We start from the raw sequence: 24,162 nt of genomic DNA on the forward strand, positions 1-24,162 counted from the left end.
CAGACGCCTGTCGAAGGTTAAGCCTTTCCTTTCCAAACCCAATTTGGAAACTCTTATGCATGCTTTCATCACCTCACGTCTGGACTATTGTAATTCCCTTTTAATAGGGGTCGGGTCGGGCACCTTGTCACGCCTGCAGTTAGTGCAAAACGCGGCGGCGCGATTTTTAACCGGTAGTAGGAAATTTGATCACATCACTCCGGTTCTGGCTTCCTTGCATTGGCTTCCCATTGATTTTAGGGTTCGTTTTAAGGTCCTTTTATTGGTTTTTAAATCTTTAAATGGTCTGGCTCCTGTGTACTTATCTGACTTGCTGAAGCCACATGTTCCTCCTCGCTCGCTCCGTTCAGCTGAGCAGCTGCTGCTGTCGGTCCCTAAGTTGCGGCTGAAATGCAGAGGAGACCGTGCCTTTTCAATTGCGGCTCCGACGCTCTGAAATAACCTTCCCCTCCAAATTAGACAAGCGTCATCAGTGCAGGTCTTTAAGTCCAGATTGAAAACCTATTTTTATTCCCTGGCTTTTAACTCTGTAGGAAACTGATACCTTCTTATTTATTTTATTGTTTGTAATGATTTTATGGTATTTTTAATTTGGTTGTTGTTTTGATCTGTGTTGTTCAGCACTTTGGTCTGCCTGGTGTGTTCTTAAAGTGCTATACAAATAAACGATGATGATGATGATGATGATGATGATGATGATGAAATTAGACTACACTACTGAAACCTGCTATTTCGAAAGTTTCCATGTTACCAGGCTGTAGAGTGCTCTGAACAGAGTGATTGTAGATGTTGTAGAACTATAAGATAGGTTTTGTGTCTTTTTCATAGTAGTGATCTGGTTGTATTTACCTTAATTTAACAAGTCATCAGTCGTGGTAAACCCATCAGCAGATAAACTGGAGCAGCCGGTCTACGTAAAAAGTGTAGGGGTGTGTGTGGGCAGGAGCGTGATGCAGATGCTCCACCCCAAGTCACTACTGCGCAGACTCTGACTGTGTTTCAATTCAGGGCCCAGCCCACATAGACCACGAAGGCCGGGTCCTCCGAAGACTGAGAAAGCCGGAAGCGCGAGGCTGTGAAATGGGACTGTCTGGCCTTCAGATTTGCGTCACCGCTGTCTTGGTGGAGTTTAATAAACTCAGCCGTCTGCTCCTTGCTATCTAAAATATAACAGGACATTGGAGTAAATTCTCGACCATCTCACACTTCTGTTTAATCAGTTTTCTGTTTCAGCTGTGTGAAAACTATAACTTTAATCTCAGCCAAACCAATTTACTCAGGGACAAATAAAACACTGAAAAAAGCCGAACGATAACATCTTTAAGTTATCTAAGTGACTTTTATATCATGTTCAACCTGAGTAGTGAAAGACCGCGGGGGTCTGAAAGCAATGTGCCGGGAATCCGGTGTTCTCGCTGGCTCTAGTGAGCCTCGACCACCTGGTGCGCTATCGAGCTGGTGGGTAACAGACGTCTCTGAGCACTTTATCAAGACATCACATATTTGCAAAACAGAGCCAATATTTGAAGTTTACACAGCTACATTCTCGCCTGAAAATATGTTAAAAATTGGTTTTTTGACCCAGAAAGAGTAACGTTTCAAACTCTTTAGCCACGCTCCTCCACTATTGCCACGTTTGGAAAGTATTTTTATATTATTATGGAAACATTATGAACAATAATTTAATTAATAAAGTATTGAAAAGCGTAATAAGAGTAATATTACAACTAAGTAGCTGCCGTCATTGTTGGAAACTGGAATTGGTTGGGCCGCGCTATGAATTCTGGGATATGTTGGGCCACGAAGTACACACCCGACCCATCCTTAAAATTTGGGGAAATGAAGGACGCATTTGTCGGCTGCATTTGGAGGAGTCTTCGAATTGGGACAGCCTTCATTGCGTTGCTGTGATGTAATCGGCCTACAAATGCAGCCTTCGAAGGTTGCAGCCCCTGAATTGAGACACAGCCTCTGGCTCCAAAAGTGCAACATGGCAGCTCCCACAACTGGGAAATTTTGGCTTCATTTTTCTACAATGGGAGGAAGTGCAGCCATGTTGTCTAGCTTTTATATTTTCATTTTTCAGGACAATGACATCATTACAAAGTTTTAATCTGTGTCACATGAAACATAATTTCTGATTGTATTCATTAGTCTCTCTCTGGCAGTTTTCACCATGCTCTCTCGACCGCTTGCACTAATCGAGAGTGACGGCAGGGGCCAAAACCTAGTGGTGATGTCTCCGCCCCATGTTCTCCCATTGGTTGATGAGGATGAGGACACAAAATCAGGTGTGCATTTGTTTTTGTGTTTTTATTTCCTGATGATTTACAAAGGCTAACAGCCTGTTTCTCCTCCTCTGTTACTCCTCCCCATCAACATTCTTTTTCTTCTCCTCCTTTCTCTCTTCTTCCTCCCTCAGCTCCTACTCCTTCAGTTCCAGTAGCCACTCATCCTCCTCTTCGTCCTTCAACCACGTCTCTTCCGTCTTCATCTCCTCCTTGTTCATCTCCTCCTTTTCTACATTTAGCTAGCCCCCTTCCTCCTTCAACTCCTCCGCTTCCTCCTCCAGCTTCTTCTTTATCTCCTTTAGCTCCTCTCCCCCCTCCTCCCTGTTGCCCCTGCGCCGCTCTCCTGCCTCGCCTCCTCTCAAGCCACCGGATGGAGGTACGACGCCTCCTGCGAGGAGCTCTAGCATCTCTTGGCCGTCGTCTGAATTCTCTGGAAAGGAGGAGCAGAAGGACGGGGAGGAAGAAGAAGAACAGCCAGAAACAAAAAGAAGGAGCATCATGTTTGACTGGTGAGTCGTTTTTGAAGGTTACTGCAAGTTCTTTGAGGTTTCCTGCAGGTTCTGGTAGGTCTCGGAAGGTTAGTGGAGGTCTAATAAGGTTCCTGCAGGTACCTGTAATTTCATCTAGTTCTCTGAGATTTCATGCAGGTTCTGGTAGGGCTCTGGGGGATCATGCAAATTCTTTGAGGTTTCCTGCAGGTTCCTAGGTCTCGAGGGTGGGGGTTGTTCCTGTCGGTTCCTGAATGTTCATTCAGGTCTCAGAGGTGTCCTGCAGGTTCCTGGAAGTCTCAAGAGGTTCCGGCAAGTCTTTGGGGGCTCTCTCTGAGGTTTCCTGCAGGTCTCTGGAGGTTCCTGAGGGGTGTTTCTACAGGCCTCTAGGGATTCCCTTTGTTGGTTCCTGCAGGTCTCTGAGCCTTCTTGTAGGTCTGTCACAGTTCCTGTGGGTTCCTGTAGGTTAATTTAGGTCTCTTAGGTTTCCTGCACATTCTGGCAGTCTCTGACAGTTAATGTAGGTCTTTGAGTGTTCAGATGTCAGAGAGTTTCTGGGGGTTCCTGTTGAGGGTTCCTGCAGGTCTTTAAAGGGTTATAATCTAATTACAAAAAGTGATCCTTGTTTCCTGTTTCTTTCAGGGCCATCTGTCTTTGCGTCCAGCTCCACTTCCTCTTTTTCCTGTAGTACCCCGCCTCTGCCACTTGTAACCATATCCTCTTCATCATCAGTATCATCATCATCCGATAGTGAGGAGTCGTCCTCGTCTCCTTTTTCTTCCAGTTCCATTCAATCACAAAAGAAGAGGAGGAGGAGAGGAGAAGAAGAGACAGTGAGCAGGAGGAAGAGGAGGAGGAAGAACCACCAAGGAGAGATCAGTGTTTGTCCAGAAAAGAAAGAAGAGAAGGTGGAGGGAGAGGCAGAGGGGCGCTTTGTGGGGCAGATGGCTGTCTGCGTTAGAGGAGGAGGTGAAAAGGGGGAGCCGCTCACGCTGTGTAACTTAAGCCAAGGGAAGAACAAAAGACCAGAGACTGAAGGCTCCAGCCAATCAGAGAGGGCAATCAATGTGTTTGTGAGGAAGAACGGTTATAGAGTGCCGCTGCTGCAACACAGGTGAGGGGGGTGATGGCTGATGATGTAACAGCCAATCACCGCAGATTTTGGCCTTGCTAATCCATTTTAGGTGATTTAACTGTAATTTTTTTGTACTTGCAGCTTGTCCTCCCAGAATGCCTTGTATATCCTCCAGTCAGCTGAGAGTCTGACCATCAGCCAATCGGAACTATTCATTGTCCCTTCTGGCAAGTGGCGTTTTTCAGGCTTCACACAGCCCCTTGCCCCATCTTCCAATCGCGCTGCTTTCCATCTAAGGGTTTGCTCCGCCTCTTATTCTGTTAGCCCAGCCCCCCTGCTTCATCTGCCAGCAGCTGCCATGGAAATGATGTTGGATTCTGTGAGGGGTGGAGTTTGTTGTAGTCCGCAGCGGTCCCTGAAGGACTGGACAGCCCCACCCAGCCTGAGCAGCGACCACTGGTTGGTCGAACTTTGTTTTTAAATTAGGCTAATTAACAATCTTTAAATCACAGAATTTACTTAACAGGCGTCTTTCTGTTTCATCTTCACAGTTATGTTCAAGCGCTAATATTGAGGTAATGAATCTTAACTTTTCATTTATACAAATAAATCTTTTCTTCAGTGAAACTAAACAGTCTATATTAATATAATTAGTTTAACCAGTGATATATTAATATGTTTAATGTCCTCATCATTATTAACATCATAAGTAGTTTAACTTGTGTTTCTTACTTGGATAAAAATCTAATAAATAAAGTGCTTCTTGTGCGTTTCAGTCCAGCCTTTTCTGCCTGGCGACAGCAGAAGCAGCGGTCCAATCACAGCACTCAGAGCCTCTACCTACCACGGCGACGACCCCGGCCCCTGCCTGCCTGCTCAGCCAATGGATTGCCTGCTTCACTCCCAGCTGACCAATCAGCAGTCAGCTCTGAGTTTCTTAGCACAAATGGAGAGGTGAAGTTGTTTTCTTGTTTTTATTATTTAAAAAAATATATTTCAAATAGTAAAGGGTGTTTCTCTATCTTATGTTGGCCTTTATTAAATTATAGAATTGCGAAAACAAACTAAACACTAAAGTCACAGGGAGGAGTCCTCATATCTCTACATAGCATAAATCAAACAACAGTCGTGTCCAAATTCATGGGCTGCATCCTCCTGAGGACCCGGCCGCGGTCTACGTGGGCCGGGTTCTCAGAAGGTCGGGTAGGCCGGAAGTAAACTGCTGTGAAACTGGACGGTGTAGCCTTCAGATTTGCGTCACCGCTGTCTCGGTGGAGTTTAATAAACTCAGCTATCTGCTCTTTGCTATCTAAAATACAACAGGACACTGGCGTAAATTCTCGACCATCTCACACTTTTGTTTAATCAATTTTCTGTTTTCTGTTTTATTCAGCTGTGTGAAAACGACCCTTGGGATTAATAAAGTTTTATTATATCTAATCTAATAACTTTAATCTCAGCCAAACCGATTTACTCACGAACAAATAAAACACTGAAAAAAGCCAAACAATAACATTTTTAGGTTGTCTAAGTGACTTATATATTATGTTTAACCTGAGTAGCGAAAGGCCGCGGTGATCTGAAAATGATGTGCCGGGAGTTGTGCCCTTCTCGGCGGCTTCAGTGACCCTCGAGCTCTCGGCTAGCTATCGAGCTCGTGGATAACAGACGTCTCCGAAAACGTCGGAGCACTTTTGCAAATATGTGATATCTTGATAAACTGAGCAGATATTTGAAGTTTACACACCCACATTCTCGTCTGAAAATATGTTAAAAGTTTATTTTGTGACCCAGAAAGAGACATAAGAGTAATATTAAAAACTTAGTAGCGGCCGCCATTGTTGAAAACTGGAATTGGCTGAGCCGCGCTATGAATTCTGGGGTATGGTGGGCCACACCCAGACATACCCAACCCATCCTTCAAATTCGGGGAAAAGGAGGGGCAGAGGTGGGTCGAGTATTCAAAAATTGTAATCAAGTAAGAGTAGCATTACTTTACAATAACAATAGTGTGTTATTTATCATTAAGTGATTCAGAGTTATTCATACCAGAGTAACCAGGGAGGATAATATATTTTTAAATATAAGTCCAGAGCCTTTGAGGAGTATCCGAGTATTTATAACATTACACAAAGCAAAGGTCTCCATCGCAGTGTTCATGAAATGCTGGGTTTATCCATCTTCTGGGGCAGGCCTACGGTGGAGCTCTGAAGATTTCCCTGTGAGGGAGCTGCTGGTGAAGATCATGAGGTCCTCCTTGATCCCACCACAAGCTTCAGTCTTTCTTAAATGAAGCCTCTCTGTGGGTCAACAGAACATCTGGCACAGGACAGCTGTGATGAAAGAATAGTAAGAAGTTTCTCCAAACCTCTGGATCCAGGAAACCCAGCTTGGTCCTGATGGTCTCCTTTACTAGTTTCTCCCCAGGGTGAATGTAGCTGTTGATATAATATGGACTCTATTATTAAATGAAAATAACAAATTAGACTACACTACTGAAACGTTCTGCTATTTCTAAAGTTTCCATGTTACCAGGCTGTAGAGGGCTCTGAAGATTTAAACAGGTTTACATGCATTAAACTCACAGTCTTATGTTAAAATCTCAAAGGACAGCATTACATTTCTGATATTAACAGTAACTCTGGGCCTCTGTGGAGTGTGCAACTGATCTCATTGCTGTCTAAAAACGGATAACAAAAACTAAGAAGTGCTGAATCATTCAAAAATACAGACTATTAGAGTAACAGGTGTGTAACAACAAGCCTCCAACACAGTGCGTATGCTAGTGGCTAATCTAGCAAACAAATTAACAACAGAGTGATTGTAGATGTTGTAGAACTATAAGATGACAAGCTGTGTGTCTTTTTTGTAACAGTGACATGGTTGTATTCACCTTGATTGAACGAGTTGTCAGTCGTGGTAAACCCATCAGCAAATGAACTGGAGCAGCCGGTCTACGTAAAAAGTGTAGGGGCCCATATGGAAAAGATATATATAAATCTTATAAAGTTTTTATCTGTCTTGTATGAAACTTGTATGAAAAGCATACAAGAGTGGAAACACGTATAAGATCCCTTGAAAAATTATACAATGAAACTTGTATGTTTTGTATACTTACTAAAAAAATATATGAAAGTAATGAGAAAGTGGCCACTTTCATGAGTAAATCATATGTTTTTACTATTTCTTTTCCATATGGGGGGGCGTGCTTGCGGTCACATCCAGAGGGTGTGTGGGTGGGAGCGGGACACAGTCGCTCCACTTCCACCTCAAGTCACTAGTTTGTAGACTCTGGCTCCGAAAATGCAAGATGGCAGCCTCCAGAAGCAGGATAATTTGGCTTCATTTTTGCACAATGGGAGGAAGTGCTGTCGTGTCATTTTCTACAGTCATTGGACCCACCTGAACACCTACACCAAAAGGTCAAAGGTTACTCTTTGAAGATGCTAAATGTAATATTTTGGACTAAGAGCACACATAGTTTGAGAGGGGTAAAGGATGCCATCTACGACCACTATGAACGTCCATCACTGAACAGAGGTGGAGTCCTACAGTGAAGTCCTGGGAATCCTATCCAAAGTGTTTCAAGCCCCATGCACACCATAATGTTGAACCTTAATGTGACCTAGACCACTTTTTTTTTTTTTTTTAACAGCAGCATGGTAAACGGGTCTCACAGATCAGAATCCGGCGTGCGCCACCGCGCGAAATGCTGCTTACACCAATGGGACTACCAAAGGTCAAAAGGTCAGGAAAGAAACTAAAAACTTACATGTACAGTAAAAGTGCCAACATTATTTCAAATGTGGACCTACATTTGCTTTCTCAGAATAAAGAAGAAAGAGTTCAGTCTAGAGGAGATTTACACCAACAAGAACTACAGATCCCCTGCTAACAACAGGTAAGACTACAAATCCCTACTAATGACAGGTGAAGGGTTTTTTCTGTAAAGACTGTACATGCCCTTTATGTTAATATGCTTCCATATCCAAACTCCATCTCCCAGCATGGTTTGCTTGTTCCTGCAGAAGTCTGGAAACCATCTTTGAGGAGCCTCGGGAAAAGGACGGAGCACTGCTCCTAATTGGCCAGCAGAAGAGGCGCAGGCTCCTCCTCTTTCCTGATTTCACGCAGCCCAGAAAAAGGAAGAGACCACAAGGTACACTGGAAAATGTAGTTTGCATTAGGGAGGTTGTCCTAGGCACACTGAGAGTGGTTACTCATTATTGATTAGCTGTTTGTCATCAACTGTGAGATTGAAGAAAAATTCTTTGTGTTTAGGGGCGGGACTTCCTGCTGCTATGGTACCCAGGAAAAGAGCAGCTGCTCGGCGACATTGCCACAGCAATGGTGGCGAGGACATGGACTTGGACGTGATGCTGGTGGAGCGACTGAGCGCGCTTGAAGACTTCCTGACTCGGCAGGGTCTGGATGTATGAGCTCTGATATCACTTCTTATCAGCTAACAAAAGGCCAAAAAACTGAGCTGCTACTATGCCCACTGACTGAGTGTCACCATAGTAACGCCATCAGGTGATGTGGTGGGCAGGCTTTTTTGGATTTTTTTGTTTTGGGTTACGATGAAGATGTGAAACATAAACCTGCTTTGATCTTTTTATAGTGTGTAAGGCCACGCCCCTGCTGCTGACCATACCCTCTATAGGCTCACCTGAGAAAATATGACAAAACGTCCTTCGAGCCTTTTTAAGAGGGTGGGGCTTATTATAGACACTAAGCTGCTGATTGGATACCTGTGACTCGGACTGTAAAACCTAACTCATTTTTTTTTTTTTCTTTTCTAAGTTTTTGTTTTTGCTAATATTAAAGATGTCCCCCTCTCCTCCCCCACCCCCAGTACTCTATGGTACGGGGTAGAGTTATGTGCAGTACTCTTTGTACTGCAGGCCTGCAGTGTGTATGTTGTGTGCTGAGTCTATTTTTGAATCAATAAAGTTTTTCTGGTCTCGGAACATTTTTGGTTTGATTTTTCTGAATTCAGAGGTCATTGAGGAACACCTCCTGTGTATGTGCTTGTTGACTTGCTAACATAATAATGATATTTGATTATCAGTAAAGTTCCCCTTTGTTCCTGTTTAAAGAGACTGATTACCTGGAGGACTCACTTTCTTGCCTGAGCTCGTTAGTGTGCACCTGGATCAGAGGACATTAATGTTTGCTCATACTGGATCAACACTCCTGAACAACGCTGGATCACAGAGGAGTGTCAGTTTGTGGTTCCTGATCAATCAACCGTGGCTGTGAAGGATCAGTTACTGCAATCATTAATTTTTGGACTGATCTGATTGGCTCCTTTAACAGAGAGATGGGAAATGACCTTATGCTGCAGATCGGTACTGCCATGCAGCTCAGAGGCAAACAGAAACTGAACTGATGAAACAGATGGGAGGTCAGAATGTTTGTTACCATGACAAAATAGGAAATTCTAAAATTTACACATTATCTGTAATCTGTCAGAGGTCTCTCCGGCATGTCTGGGGTGAGTGTGGGTACGTATCTACCTGTGTGCTCACATGGCACCATGCCCATGCTCTGGTCCCACCTCCATCACTCATGAAAACAACCTGCTTTACCGCCTCCATCTAAAACAGTCTCAACACCCTTTTCCTGCGGAGTACGTCGGCTTTCACTGAGCTGCAGGACACCACCTGATGAATCCAGCAAAACTACCTCAGAGACCACAACATCATCAAACCTCCATCCTCCTCCACTCCAGGCTTCTGTCCATAAGAGTCATGATTGGAGTCGCTCGGCAGCTCTGAGTGCAGCTCAGAGACAGCGTAATCCTGAAGCGCCCCTGCAGGATCCCTAGGGACGCAGCTGTCCACAAACCCACAGACTGAAGATTAATCTTTGTGTCATCAATCTGAGGCTTGACAGACGACTGATGTGATGGGCCGCAGCCAGAGAGGGAGAAGGTCTTCGTGGCTTCTGACCTGCTCTACGAAGTTCACATCCTGCTGGCCGATCCTGGTACCCAGGCCGTATGTTTGATACCACTGTTTCCTTCTTTGTATCTACTCAGATTTTCACAAAAAGTGATTAAAATTTAAAGTTTTCATAAACTCTCAAGGTCTCACACCAAATAATAACCAGATAATCAATAATCCTCAGTCTGTTTACACTGATTATGTTGTTGGCTGGTTGCTAGTTAAGATTTTCACTGATTTCACACCAATAATAAACTACACCATCACACCACGTGACTCACACCATGTCACTTCGATAAGACACCAGCAAGCTGAGGGTTAACGTGACTGATCCGCCGATTGTCTTCACATTAAAGCCCCTCAGAGGTTTCTGGCTTACTTCCTGTCTATGGATGAACCGCAGCAGTGTCAATCTGAATCCACTGTGGTGCTGCTAGAGTGAGCAGGTGTGGAACTGTGGGCTCAGTTTGACCTTCTGTGGGCGGTCGGTGAGTACGAGCAGGTGGAGAGGGGGGCGTTTTGAAGGCGGAGCTGTAGTGGATGAAGAGCCCGCTGACATATCTGTCCCAGCTGTCCCAGGTGATCGGGAGACCCGTTTGCTCGTTAGGTGAAGTAGTGTGGTCCAGAGTGGGAGCATGTTTGGCTATCAGGATGTTACGTAATTGAACAATAATTACATCTTAAAATTAATAAATCGTCTATGATCGTTTAAGCTTTTTAATCAAGAATAAACCGAAATACTTGTGTTTCCTCACGTGGGACAAAGGGGGAGCGGGGCTTCGTTCCAGTAGTGCTCTTACGCACGACGTCATACGTCACGTCCGGAAACACAAGATGGCGGCGGCCTTTCGGAGGGTATGGAGCAACGGCAGGTATTTATCTGTTCTTCATCTCACCTGTTTATAAAGGAAGAGCCGAAGAAGCTTTTTGGACCACGATGACCTGGATGTCCGAGAACCTTCACACACATACATTCTTTTTAAGCTTTTCAGTGTCGCTTTCGGTAATGAGTCATTAACCATTTAGCATCTTTGTTTTCTGAAACTCAGAGAGACCTTGACACCTGGTATGCCCAAGGCTTTTAATGTGCTCTATAAATAAAGGTTGTTGTTGTTGTTGTTGGGCAAGACACTTCACCTACCACCTACCAATGGCGCGATATGGCAGCCTCGCTTCTGTCAGTCTGCCCCAGGGCAGGTGTCCACTAGGGGCGATACCTGTGCTCTCTGACGCTGAACGTCTCATGTATTGATAACTGATGTGATCTGATTGATCAGTTTGAGCGTCCTTCCTGTTTTTCAGAGTTTTCTCTCAGAGCTGCAGACGCTTCAGCACAGGTGAGCCCCCCACCCCCACCCCAAAACTGGAGAAGACAGAGCTCTTCAGCTGTTGTTTGTTTGTGGATGATGTAATCTCTGTAGTCCAATCGCCTCTCGCTGTCTCTTCAGGACGTGGGCTTCTGCCAGGCCCCCGGCCCCTGCCCTTCCTATTGGTGACTGGTGGTGGTTACCTTGGTTACAAGCAGTACCAGAAGTGGGGCCAGGGGGAGGATGGAGCCCCGCCCCCTGTGGCTACACCCACACAGGTAAAGTGAAAACTTTCTCTGATGTCTCCTCACTTGCCTTGTAACACTGAGCACGTGCAGTCAGACTCACAATGCAGTGAGTCAGTGCCTTTTGTTTACCTGCGACGTGTTTGTAGCTCTCATTTCTGTGATTGGTCGGTGGCAGCATGGGAAAAATTGTCTCTGCGAAGTAAAATCGAGACGTTCGGCTGTCAGGTGGAAGATGCTGATTCTGGTCATCAGAAACAAAACGCTTGAAATTTTTTGAGTTTCTCCCCAAATAAATCGACTCAATAAAATCTGTTTGCCTCATTTCAAAGAAAAAACTCAGAAACACTCATGTTCAGGACGACCTACTCGCGCAACGTTTAAACAACAACTCCACAGATATTTAAACATTTCTGTGACAGCGGCGACAGGAAGCATTGGGCTCATATTGATTGAGCTCCTCGATGATTGAAACACTTTTTTAAAAAAATTTAAATTCACAGAAAAATGAAAGTCTTGAACAGGAAACAAACCAAATGTACAGGAAGCAGTTCCTCGGGCCTTCGGTTTGTTCCAAACTTTATTTACAGTCAGAGCGTCGGTTCATTGATTATGTTTACAGAAGAAAGAAGCCTTTTATTTTTACAGTAACTGAAGAAGATAAAATTAGTTTTTTGATTATTTACGTGATTTTAAACACAAACGTACAGATTCATGGGCCTGAGGGGGGCGCTGTGGGTCCATGGTTTGATTTCCTGCTCTCCTGGTCTGCATGGCAGAGTCCTCAGGTCAAAACTGAGCCCCAAATTTCCCCTACGGTGAATCAGAGTGAACCTGTAAATGGACTCATTCTTACACATTCTTATACTCTCTCTCTCAGTTTTTATTGCCACTAGTCATTTTAAAGCTCTTAAAAAACTTTACGTTGTAACTACAGTGTCTGTGTGTGTGAGACTGTGTTTAGCTTGTCTCTCTGTTTAAAATCATATCCGGAGGATTACAGCATAGTGGGGATCACATCATCAGCGGTGCTTGTGAAGGTTTTGATGCTCTGAGGCCTCTGGAAGTGTTTTGCAGCCGCTGGCGTTGGTGCCATGGGCTCGTGGGCTCTCACTGACGACAGGAGGACTTAGAGTGGTTCAGTAAGAATTCATGCTTTTATTTTGAAAGAGACGCAGGGGGTTTGTGGAGCTGTGACAGAAACGATTAAACACTGAAATGTGTCAGTCAGAAGGCCAGCTGTGTCAGCAGCTGAGGATAGGTCAAAGGTCGCTGTGAGATGAAACGTGGTGTGATGGCGGTCAGCGTTACACAACAGTCAGTTATCAGTTATTACAGGGAATCTATCAGAGGACACAAACAGCCCATAAACCCTTCCTCCTCCTCCCACTCTGAGCTTAAACTGGACTGTCACCTGTTCGACTGACTCCTCCCCCTCTGAACCGCTGACATTATGCCCTCCGCCTCCTATTCATCACTGTAGTTACCGAGTTGAAATAATGAAATACTAGTTTTGATCTCACGTGTCAGTAACACCTCACCTGTGTGCTTGAAGGCTCAGGGTGATGATGTAATGATGATGCGATTCTGCTGAGTTTCTTTAAAAGTTACTCTGTGATGACAGAAGGCAGACAAGCTATTGATTATTGACAGTTGATCTATAAGTTTGTGCTTTAACTAACCATTGGCTGATAGAACAGGACACCTCACTTCCTGTTAAGATCAGCTAACCCACAGGTGTCGAACTTCAGGCCTCAAAGGTCGGTGTCCTGCAGGTTTTAGTTGTCCTTGATCCATTGCAGCTGATTTAAATGGCTAAATTATCTCCTGTCTTGAAGTTCTCCAAATCCCTGGTAATGAACTAATCATTTGATTCAGGTGTGTTGACCCAGGGTGATATCTAAAACATGCAGGACAACGACCCTTGAGGCCTGTAGTTCGACACCCCTGAGCTAACCTGTCACGCCTGCCTCACCTGGAAGCTGCCACATTCAGCTTTTAAAAAAACAAAACCTCAACCTCAACATATGGTGACATCACAGCAGGTCAGCTGGTTGGTTGGTTATCGGGGTGAAAGGTGATGTTATGTCACACAGCTCGGTCACTCAGGCAGGCCCCGCCCCTCTCCTCACGGTTGTCTTGCTCTGATTGGTTGGCCTGTGACTGGCACAAAAGTCTTTATTTGCAGGTTTAATGATCAGGCTTTTTTCACTTCTGCTTTTAAAAGAAAAACACAATAATTTTAATACTTTTTATCAGAGAATAAAAATAATTAAATAATACTGACAAAATACATTTTAATAATAATAATAATAATAATAATAATAATAATAATAATAATAATAATAATAATGGATTGCATCTATAAAGCACTTTTCTAGACCCTCAAAGCGCTTTACAATTCCACTATTCATTCACTCTCACATTCACACACTGGTGGAGGCAGCTATAGTTGTAGCCACAGCTGCCCTGGGGCAGACTGACAGAAGCGAGGCTGCCATATCGCGCCATTGGTAGGTGGTAGGTGAAGTGTCTTGCCCAACAACAACAACAACAACCTTTATTTATAGAGCACATTAAAAGCCTTGGGCATACCAAAGTGCTTTACAAAAAAAACAATAAAATAATACAGTTAAGAACATTAATATCAATATAATAAGAACAGCAGACAATGTTCACAGTAAAAAGCCACTAATAAAATGGACTGCAGCACATAGATTATAGCAGACCCAGTGCCGCATGATAGAGAACACCAAGAATGAAGGAATAGTAAAAAGTTAATGCAATAGGTCGCAGTTAACAAGTCAGCATTTAACGGGTAGAGAAGGCAAGTTCAAAAAGATAAGTTTTAAGGCGTGCTTTAAAAGAAAAAATAGAATCAGACTCCCGGATGCCAATCGGGAGGCTGTTCCATAACTCAGGTGCAGCAAAGGCAAACGATCGATCGCCTCTAGATTTCAACCGAGATCTGGGCTGAACTAACAATAACTGCGAGGATGACCTTAAAGCCCTGGCAGGGACATAAGGGTTTAAAAGTTCCTTAAGATAGGTTGGTGCAGTATTATTGATAATTTTATAAGTAAACAGCAAAATTTTAAATTGAATGCGGTATTTAATAGGCAGCCAATGCAGCTCAGCAAGAACAGGAGTAATATGGTCAAACTTCTTGGACACAAAGACCAAGACGGACAGAGCAGGGGATCGAACCGGTAACCTTCCGGTTACAAGATGAGCTTTATTTATAAACTCTTCATAAAGTGTTGAAATATAAATTTATTTCAGTTATTTTATTTGTTTTGGTGCAGATTTGTAATTTAAAAACAAATAAAAATAATTGAAATAATAGTTTTAATAGTTAAATAATAATTTCATTCTAAACACTCATTTAAAATAATAAAACCTGTCACAATTTGATCAATAATTTAACAATGGCTGTTTCTTTTTTTCCTTTTTTTCCTTTTTAAATTTGTAATCTTTAATTAATTTAAATTTTATCCTCAACAAAAGTATTTTAACCATTTTTCTGTTTTAATTCCTCAAACATGGAAAAATTACAGGTAGGAGAAATAAAACAAAACAAACTTTTAATTTTTGAGTGTTTATAATCTGCATGAGTGTTTTCCAAAATAAAAATGATTTTAACCCTGAGAATAAAAAATGAAGCTTTTATTTAAGGTTCAGTGTGAATGGATGATCAGTGATTAATGATTGACAGTTTCTTCCTCCTTCATGCTATTAATAAACAGAGGAGGAGCTGTTCAGCGTTATGCCCTCCTCTTCCTCCTCCTCCTCTATGCGTTCCTCCGTCTCTCTCTCATTTCTCCGTCTGCTCTCCACGGACACTCCTCTTTCTCTCTCACCTCTTTAACTCTTCGTCATCCTGATGTGTCGTCGGCCGGTTCGCTCTCCTGCGACGGCGTCTTCGCCCAACGCTCGTTCATGGTGAGGTTTTTCTCTGGTCGCCGTGGCGACAGGAGGCGTGGTGAGAGTGCCCTGCTGCGGCAGGTGAGGCGGCAGAGGCGAACTCCCAAAGGAGAGAGCGAGAAAGATGGAGGAGGGCGAGGAGTGAGGAGGAGAACGACAGCACGATTCAGGTGGGAGAGGAAGTAGAGAAAAACTTTATTTACACAAACAGTGAGTACAGTTTCATTTAGAAGCACAACAGGAAGGGACAGAGGATACCGTTTAAAGTTTAACGAATCAGATCCACAGATCAGGAAGTGCAGGTAATACTCGGGCCACCGTCTTCACAGGGTCAGAAGTAATCCAACGGTTGATGTTATTCCAGTACTCACGAAGCAGAGGTGATCTCTGAATTTTTATGGTTTTCATGTTCAAAATATGAGGCCCAAAGAGACGTTAGTGCAGGTGAGAGAGGCCATCATTGATCTGAAACACCAAAATATAGCAGTCACAGAGCAGAAACTTTTTATCAGTGTCCCAATCAATAAACTCGATCGCTGTTAAAAAGAATGAATCACTGATCAGCTCAGCAACAGACCTGAGAGAGCAGAGAGGGCACTGAAGGTGATGACAAAATTATTTGCATGTTCAGAAAAACAGCTTCACAACATTAGAAGTCTCTGTGAGGAGAAGGTCTGTGATCAAGAGACTCCGTCATGGAGGGAAACACGGCGCTTACTAACCTCACTCAGGAAGATCTGACTTTAAAACATCTGAAAAATGATCTTTAGACAGACAAACAAGATGAAGCTGAACCAGAATGATGGGAGAGAAAAGTCCAAGAGCTGATCTCAGGCCAGCGTTTCAGTAATTAAAACTGAAGGCAGAGAGAAGAAGCCAGCTGAAGGAGGAGACACAGCAGTCTGTGGGTTCTTCAGCAGTCAAACCGTTCTTACATTTAAATGTTGTTGACATGTCCAAATACTTTTGACCCTCTGAAAACAAAGGACTCTCAAGAATCTCAGGCGTGAAAGGTGTGTGTGTGTGTGTGTGTGTTAAAGAGGATTTGTGTGTGTGTGTGTGTGTGTGTGTGTGTGTGTGTGTGTGTGTGTTGCAGCAGGATTAGCAACAGTGGTTATCTAACTGGGTTTGCAGGTTAGCACAGGATCAAATGGAAAGAGGCTAACACACTAAGCTAGGCTAAAGCTAAAATAGCTGACCTGCTAAGCAAGCAGTCACCGTAGAAACCCCCCTTCCTAAACGCTCTCACGCACATTCATTGCTTACTTTCTCTCACACACTCGCTCATTCACTAACTCTCTCACGCATACATTCGCTCACTCGCTTTCTCTCACACACACACACACACACTCTGTCAGACTCATGTATCCAGGTGAGCACCTTGAATCTTATTGGCTGAAGAATATAAATATAAATGGCATCACTCCAGCTGCTGAGAGTTTATTTTGGGGGAGTTAATGACATCATGACATCAGTCTCCATCCCTGTTAGCATTCTTTTAGTGTTCTTATCTTTTAGCGTCTGCTCCTCCTCCGCCTCTCCCCACGCACAAGCCCCGCCTTCTCCTCACCTGCCTACACCCGCCTGTTTACATGACTTGGACTCATCAGCTGTTCTGGTTTATTTTTTTTTCTTGTATTTGAAAAATATTCATGTTCACGTTAAATCTCGTTATTATAATCAGGCTTCAGGTCCCTCGTTTGGCTCTCCGTCGCCGTCTGAGCGCGCTCAAGGGTGGAGTGAGTCGCCCTGCCGCATGGCGCCACCGGCCAATCTCCTTCCTGTGCTATATCCTGTCTGTGAGCACTCTGCGGCCACTGGCCTGCCGGGTAAGAAGCCTCTGATTGGTTGAAGTGCAAGGCGGGCAGCAGCCATATTCGTACATCCTGCTTCACCTCCTTTCCTGTCTCCTCTGATCAATATCTGATCAATCGACCAGTTGATGCAGTGACGCAACATTTCCAGTCTGCATTTTGAAAATGAAAGCGTGAAACAATCAGAAGCAGAAACACAAACAGAACACCTTATTGATCACTGATAACAAACTTATTGATCTGTCCCATCGATTGGATTCAATTACCCTAAAAAACTGTTGGACATCTAAACTTTAGTCCCCTACCCCTATTTATCCATTCTCTTCTTACCCACGACTCCCCCAAAACTCCTCCTTTACTTTCTCTCTTTTTACTCCAGTCTATAGAATGACTCGTCATTTGTCATTTTATCCACTCATGTAAATAAATTCAAAGGTGTAGCTGCTGTTTCCTCCTACAGGTGGCATTGTACCGTTCCTTCCCTACTCGACTCCTCTCTCGGGCGTGGGGTCGTCTGAATGGGGTGGAGCTCCCCACCTGGCTTCGGAAACCCATCTACTCCCTGTATATCTGGACCTTTGGCGTGAACATGCAGGTCAGGACATGCTCAGTTTGTTTATTTGGCCATCTTGTTTTCTTTATTACTATTAAATAAAGTTTGTTTGTTCCTCTGTTTGTCCACCAGGAGGCAGCGGTGGAGGATTTACATCATTACAGAAATCTAGGAGAATTTTTCAGGCGACGCCTTAAACCTGCAGTCCGACCACTCTGCGCCTCCTCCTGCCTGGTAACCTGCTCCTCCTCCTGCTTAGACAGGGTCTAAACTGGGAGATAAACATGGTTAAACTGAGAGATAACGTTGCTGTGCCTCAGGGAAGTATCAAGAGAGCTTCAGTTGTTGCGCATGTTGTCATGTTAGAGCCCTATTCTGAAATTCATTTTACATATATTACCCCAGAATGACGAAGTGAAAACAGTTGGCTTAAAATTACTGCAAATTTATTAAAAATAAAACAAAACAAAAATGTAACATATACATAAGTATTCACAGCCTTTTCCACGAGACACAAAATTGAATTCAGGTGCTTCCTGTTTCCACCGATCATTGGTCACATGTTTCTACTAGAGATGGACCGATCCGATATTACGTATCGGTATCGGTCCGATACTGACCTAAATTACTGGATCGGATATCGGAGAAAAATAAAAAATGTAATCCGATCCATTAAATATCACGAAAGCACCTCACAAAACTTGCAACACGCCGTAACTCACCTCAGAACGTTAGCACGTCGGAGCAGTATGCATCACGTGATAGAGCGGCTGTGGCATGCCTGTCGGTGGTCTGGATAGCATTTGGAGCTTCGCTAGCAACCTGGCATTTCATCTCCGACAAAGTTATCCCCGAGAGAAGTAAAGCAAGTGTGTAAGTCCATCTCTGAATCTTTGTAAAGCATTCCTGCGTTAAGCTTAACAAGCGATAAGAGCGACTGCCTCTTCTTGCTGCTACTTCAATCATGAAACTGCTTAATGATCAGCTGATCGGCTTTTCTGTGCGAGTCCATCTCTCTGTTTGCTTTTGGCCCACTTTGCACCAGAAAGAGGAAACCAGCGGCTGAACAACAGCAGCACGTTTAAGCTTGATAAGCTGTTGTTAGAATTATTTAATATTACTTTCTACTGAGGATCTTTTTCTACGTAGCTGACGGCTGGTAACTGTGCAGGGGCGGATCTAGCAAAGTTTAGCCAGGGGGGCCGATAGGGCATTAACAGGGAAAAGGGGGCACAAAGACATACTTTTCTTTCTTATTCTCATTTAAAATGTCAGCTTTTAATAAATAATTATCTGACACCCAAAGTTTTAATTGATGTAAAATGAATAGAAGTCCATTACTGTATATAGTGACTATTAAGTCTAATATACCCTAGTAAGCTATAGTACTTTTTCCTTTGGGAAGGTACCATCTGTGCAGTCTGCAATTTTGTTGAAGAAAGATGTTGAATCTATTTAATATTTCTTGAAAAATAATTGATTTCTGTGCATTTTTTTTCACACTGCATCAAATTAAGGTTGATTACGTCGATTAAGCATCATGAGGTGGAGCGTGAGGGGTGGTTCCCTATTTTTTTATTTTTTTATTTTTGTTGTTGCTGGGAGTTGGAACCCTATTAGTTAGGTTGCTTAATATTTATGCTAAGTACTCTTTAAAATACCAGAATAGGGAGGATGGTGTAGGTTTAAGTTTATTAGATTGATCAGTATTGCTGAACTATGAAATATTTTTTTTGCATACAGGTATAACAGAATAGCTTTAGTGTAGTTGTTGTTTTAAACTTGAGTATGAACTTATACAAAATGCAGCAAGATATTTAAAAAACAGTTTTGTTGATTAAAACACACTATATCGGATTCATATCGGTATCGGCAGATATCCAAATTTATGATATCGGAATCGGTATCGGACATAAAAAAGTGGTATCGTGCCATCTCTAGTTTCTACAGCTTGACTGGAGTCCACCTGTGGTAAATTCAGTAGAGTGGACATAATTTGGAAAGGCACACACCTGTCTATAAGGTACCATAGCTGAGTACTGTGAGTACATGTCAGAGCACAATCCAAGCCAGGAAGTCTAAGGAACTGTCTGTAGGATTGCATGGAGACACAGATCTACTGAAGGGTACAGGAAAGGTCTCCATGAGCACACAGGCCTCCATCATCTGTAATTGGAAGAAGTTTGACACCAACAGAGCTCTTCCTAGAACTGGGCGCCGAGCCAATCTGAGCGATCAGGGTAGAAGGGCCTCAGAGGTGACCGAGAGCATTGCTCTGTGGAAAGAGAAGAACGTTCCAGAAGGACAACCATTTCTGCAGCACTCCACCAATCAGGCCTGTATGCTAGAGCAGGCAGACTGAAGCCACTCCTCAGTAAAAAGCACATGACAGCCTGCATGGAGTTTGCCAAAAGGCACCTGAAGGACTTTCAGACCATGGAACCAAAATTATCTGATGACACAAAGATGGAACTCGTTGGCCTGAATGTGAAGTGTCATGTCTGGAGGAAACCAGGCATCGCTCATCACCTGACCAGTACCATCCCTATAGAGAAGCAAGGTGGTGGCAGCATCATGCTGTGGAGATGTACTTTTGCAGCAGTAACTGGGAGACTAGTCAGGGTAGAGGGCAAGATGGGGGGGGGCAAATCTTCATCTAACACCAACAGGACAACGACCTTCAACACACAGCTGAGATAACAAAGGATAGGCTTCTGCAGGACCATGCTGTGAATGTCCTCAAGAGGCCCAGACAGAGACCAGCCTTGTACCCGATTAAACATCTCTGGAGAAATCTGAAGATTTCTATGCGCTGATGTTCCTCATCCAGCCTGATGGAGCTCGAGAGGTTCTGCAAAGAAGAATGGGAGACCTGTTGGTGGTCTGGAGTTCACACTGAAAGCATTCAGAGCCTCGCTACGTGCTGCCAAACCAGGTGTTGTGCCAAGGTAGGTATCCCCGACAAAATTTGTTCACCCTGTGTTGCGAGGATTCGCTGGGCACGGAGTGCGGATCTAGTTTACTCCACCTTCATTACAGACAATTAGACGTGGAAGTAGTGATGTTTTAGTTTTGTGAAAAAGTGAAAAATGAGTGTCGTTAGATTACCGTTTAGTATGAGGGTTATAATATATTTATTATTCTCACGTGGTATCAGACAGGATTATTTTAACTAATGAAGGACATTTTGCCTGATAATTATTTTTATCGTCCTATAACTTTACTGTATAAAGAGCTAAAACGTGCAAAGTTTCAGGAGTCATTATAAGAAGTGTTTGTGAACTAAAAATCAAGAATGTGAGATACTGTTTGTGATTTGGAGAGCCCAGCGTGATGCAGGGGAAACTAATTCTGTCAGAGATACCTACCTTGGGACGACACATGGCTAAACAGTTTCGTGTTTCAGAGAAAAAAAAAAACTTTGAAAAACACTTTTTTTTTTCATACTTGTTTTAAGTTTTTTGTAGAATTTGCACAAATTTCAGTCTCAGGTTAAATGTCAGAGAAACAGCTTACACTTACTTGATAAAAGATGAGTGTTGTGAGAGGCCGTGTTTGCATTTTTTTGCACTGCTTTCCACTCTGGATGTCTATTTATTGTTAAGCTTAAAGGGTCCATTCTACAACCTGAAGTTGTTGAGTATAAACATAATTTTGTGCTGATATTGCACTTTTTTTTTCAGAAACAAAGAGTTTTTGAAATCTGCATAAAATTGCATTTTAAATTACTATTTGAATGTTACTTTAAATACTTTGATTTAAAAAGATCAGTATTGTTAAACTGAAATATTCTTGGGTGCAGTGTATTTTTTGCAGACAAGTGTAATAGTGTTTTTTATGTTTTGTTTTTTTTTTAAATTTTGGTATGAACTTATGCAAAATGCAGGAAGACATTTAAAAACAAAAAGTTTTACTTCTTATAAAATAGACTATCGGATTCGTATTGGTATCGGTAGATATCCAAATTTGTGGTATTGGTATCAGACCTTAAAAAGTAGTATTGTGCCATCTCTATATTATTGTAGCGTCTAACTTACAATATGGAGCGCCTTTAGATGACCTTTGTTGTGATTTGGCGCTGTATAAATAAAAGTGAATTGAATTAATAAATAAATGCTGTTGCTGCTTGTTATATTTGTGGTTTTTACTTTTTAATAATAAAAATAATTTCAGCAAACATTTGCCTTTGTCAATGTGGGCTATTGTGTATAGAATTTTTAGGTGAAAAATTAATTGAATTAATTTTGGAATAGAGCTGTAACATGACAACATGTGCAACTAGTGAAACTCTGTGAATCATTAAAGATCAATACATTTTGTGATGGAAGATAAAATCAATTCTATCGCCCAGTTTAACTGAAGCTAATCTGAAAAATACTGGGAGACTAAGTTAAACTTGGAGCTAGACCAGGGGTTAACCTGTGAGATAACACTAAACTAGGCAATTAAACTTGCGGGTTAACCTGGTTGTTTGGGGTCTCCGGCCTCTTCCAGACCTCTCCGGCTGATGGAAGGATCCTCCACTTTGGTCGCGTAAAGAACTCAGAGGTGGAGCAGGTGAAGGGGGTCACCTACAGTCTGGAACATTTCCTCGGACCACAGAAGAGGCGGTGCAAAGGTAAGACCAGACCGCCTCCATGTAACTGTGACCATATGTACTCACGTAGTGTAGTTTTGTAACGCTAACGTCAGATATATTTTATGTCATGTAATATACCCAATAAAACATTGCATCAAAATATATTAATGTGCAAGGAATACATGGCAAATGAAAGTACTTATTTTCCCCTCCACAAAGTCTAATAAAATGAAAAGCGGGATCATGTGGGACCCTATAAAGGCTCAAAAACTAGTGGAAAAAATAAGGAATCATTAATAAATAATAATAAATAAAATAATGGAACTGGGAACTTCTTCGGCCCACCCGTCCACACAACTCTCCAGGTCCGGGCATCACTGAAAAAAAGGAAGAACACCCTGCCACAATGAGCTGACTTCAAAGTTTTTATGATTTCTCTTGGAAATGACATTTGTTCACCATGCAGGTGAAAATCCCCTGAGGTGTTGCAGGTTTGAAAACCTGCTGAGTTTCATATTAAGCAGGTTTGATAGAACTAAGATACAGCGACTCTCTGTGAACTTCACCTGAATGCACGTGTGTGACTCCTCGTCTCCTGACTTCAGTTTGACACTTGCAGTCACACCTGTTGAATCCCTGAGGGCATCTTTGAGGTTTGTTTGTTGTTTACCTGTTTAACCCCGGCTTCTCTTTGTCCTCAGACTCCTCGTCGTCCTCCTCCTTCAGGGACGACCTCCTCTCGTCTCCCGACAGCGACCTTTTCCACGTTGTCATTTACCTGGCTCCAGGTGACTACCACTGCTTCCATTCGCCCACAGACTGGAGGGTGGAGCTTCGGCGTCACTTTCCAGGTGAGAGTGTGTTCACCTGTGCAGCCATGTGGTCTTTGCGCCCCCACCCTGACCCGCCTGTGTGTCCTTCCTCGTTAGGCTCGTTAATGTCGGTGAACCCAGGTGTTGCTCGTTGGATCAAAGAGCTCTTTTGCCTTAACGAGCGTGTGGTTCTCACCGGCCAATGGCAGCAAGGCTTCTTCTCATTAACGGCGGTCGGTGCCACGAACGTCGGTTCAATCAGAATTTACTTTGACCAGGTGACGTTACTTTGTGTTCCTGTGTATTTTCTGAACGTTTTGTTTTGATCAGTTCTTGTTGGTCTTTCTTATCTCGTTCACTCTGTATAGTGAAATATTGATTAACTGATTGACTGATCGATTGATGGTTGGTTTTAACACTTCCTGTTTTAATTGCTCAGGAGCTTCAGACCAACACACCTCGTTACAGTAAAGGCTCCTTTCATGATCACAGCTACATTGCTGACCAGACGGTGAAGTTTGCTGGTGAAGGGGGCGTGGCCTTACAGAAGGGAGAGTCGGTCGGGGAGTTTAACCTGGGCTCCACCATCGTTCTGCTTTTCGAGGCCCCCAAAGACTTCAGCTTCAACCTGCAGCCTGGCCAACGAATCAGAGTGGGAGAAGGCCTCGGCAGCCTCTAATTGGATGACTTACAGGCTCAGGGGGCAGGGCCGGATCAGAGACAGATTTTAAGAGAGGAGTTTTAGGAATTCTGGGTATTTTTCTCTGCGGAGGACTCGAAATGGATGCTTATCACAACAAGCACGCAGACTCCCAGAATGCCTTGTGCCCGTGAGCGGGAAATGCCAAACCCCTCCCTCTCTGTCCCTCTCACTCAGAGACTCGACCAGCAGCTGAACACATTTCTGTTTGAATGTTTCAAACTTTATTGCTCACAGGTTTTTGTTAGCATCAGCTAGCTCACATCTGATTGGAGGCCAGTGATTGGTTGAAGGGTTATTATTACTAATTTGTCTCATTAATCTTGTTTTTTGTTTTTTTTGTGGGATTTAAATGTGACACCTCCTCCATTTTCTCTGCTTTTGTAAAAGATCTAATTATGAATAAAGTTTTTTTTTCTTTTTAAA

At 43.1% G+C, this 24,162-nt stretch overlaps 2 protein-coding genes across 10 annotated transcripts; both read left to right on the forward strand.

Annotated features, from left to right (window-relative positions):
* The first annotated feature begins 1,829 nt into the window (after positions 1-1,829).
* Positions 1,830-8,824, forward strand: wu:fi75a02. Of its 3 annotated transcripts, none has more exons than XR_006055380.1 (10): positions 1,830-2,291; positions 2,423-2,800; positions 3,422-3,893; positions 3,996-4,313; positions 4,406-4,429; positions 4,631-4,808; positions 7,510-7,601; positions 7,684-7,755; positions 7,861-8,013; positions 8,136-8,273. XR_006055380.1 is itself a non-coding variant. In XM_005942558.3 (10 exons), the coding sequence occupies exons 1-10, from the start codon at positions 2,177-2,179 to the stop codon at positions 8,291-8,293; spliced, it is 1,938 nt and encodes a 645-aa protein (XP_005942620.1). In that variant the 5' UTR covers positions 1,830-2,176; the 3' UTR covers positions 8,294-8,824. The 3 variants fall into 3 exon arrangements, 2 of the variants coding, with proteins under 2 accessions (XP_005942620.1, XP_014195653.1); XM_005942558.3 differs by having other exon boundaries at positions 7,883-8,013; positions 8,136-8,824; XM_014340167.2 differs by having other exon boundaries at positions 7,513-7,601; positions 7,883-8,013; positions 8,136-8,824.
* Positions 8,825-9,128: 304 nt separating this feature from the next.
* On the forward strand, positions 9,129-24,162 carry pisd (phosphatidylserine decarboxylase). 7 transcript variants are annotated; one of them, XM_042228379.1, is made up of 10 exons: positions 9,129-10,460; positions 10,569-10,674; positions 11,105-11,139; positions 11,251-11,387; positions 17,553-17,687; positions 17,778-17,879; positions 22,140-22,263; positions 22,926-23,075; positions 23,154-23,314; positions 23,476-24,162. In XM_042228379.1, the coding sequence occupies exons 1-10, from the start codon at positions 10,343-10,345 to the stop codon at positions 23,713-23,715; spliced, it is 1,308 nt and encodes a 435-aa protein (XP_042084313.1). In that variant the 5' UTR covers positions 9,129-10,342; the 3' UTR covers positions 23,716-24,162. The 7 variants fall into 7 exon arrangements, with proteins under 7 accessions (XP_042084313.1, XP_042084315.1, XP_042084314.1 ...); XM_042228381.1 differs by having other exon boundaries at positions 9,129-10,409; XM_014340168.2 differs by having other exon boundaries at positions 10,241-10,381.

This window comes from Haplochromis burtoni, unplaced genomic scaffold (assembly GCF_018398535.1).
Source record: "Haplochromis burtoni strain Fernald_Lab_line unplaced genomic scaffold, NCSU_Asbu1 Contig_320, whole genome shotgun sequence".
Classification (NCBI taxonomy): domain Eukaryota; kingdom Metazoa; phylum Chordata; class Actinopteri; order Cichliformes; family Cichlidae; genus Haplochromis; species Haplochromis burtoni.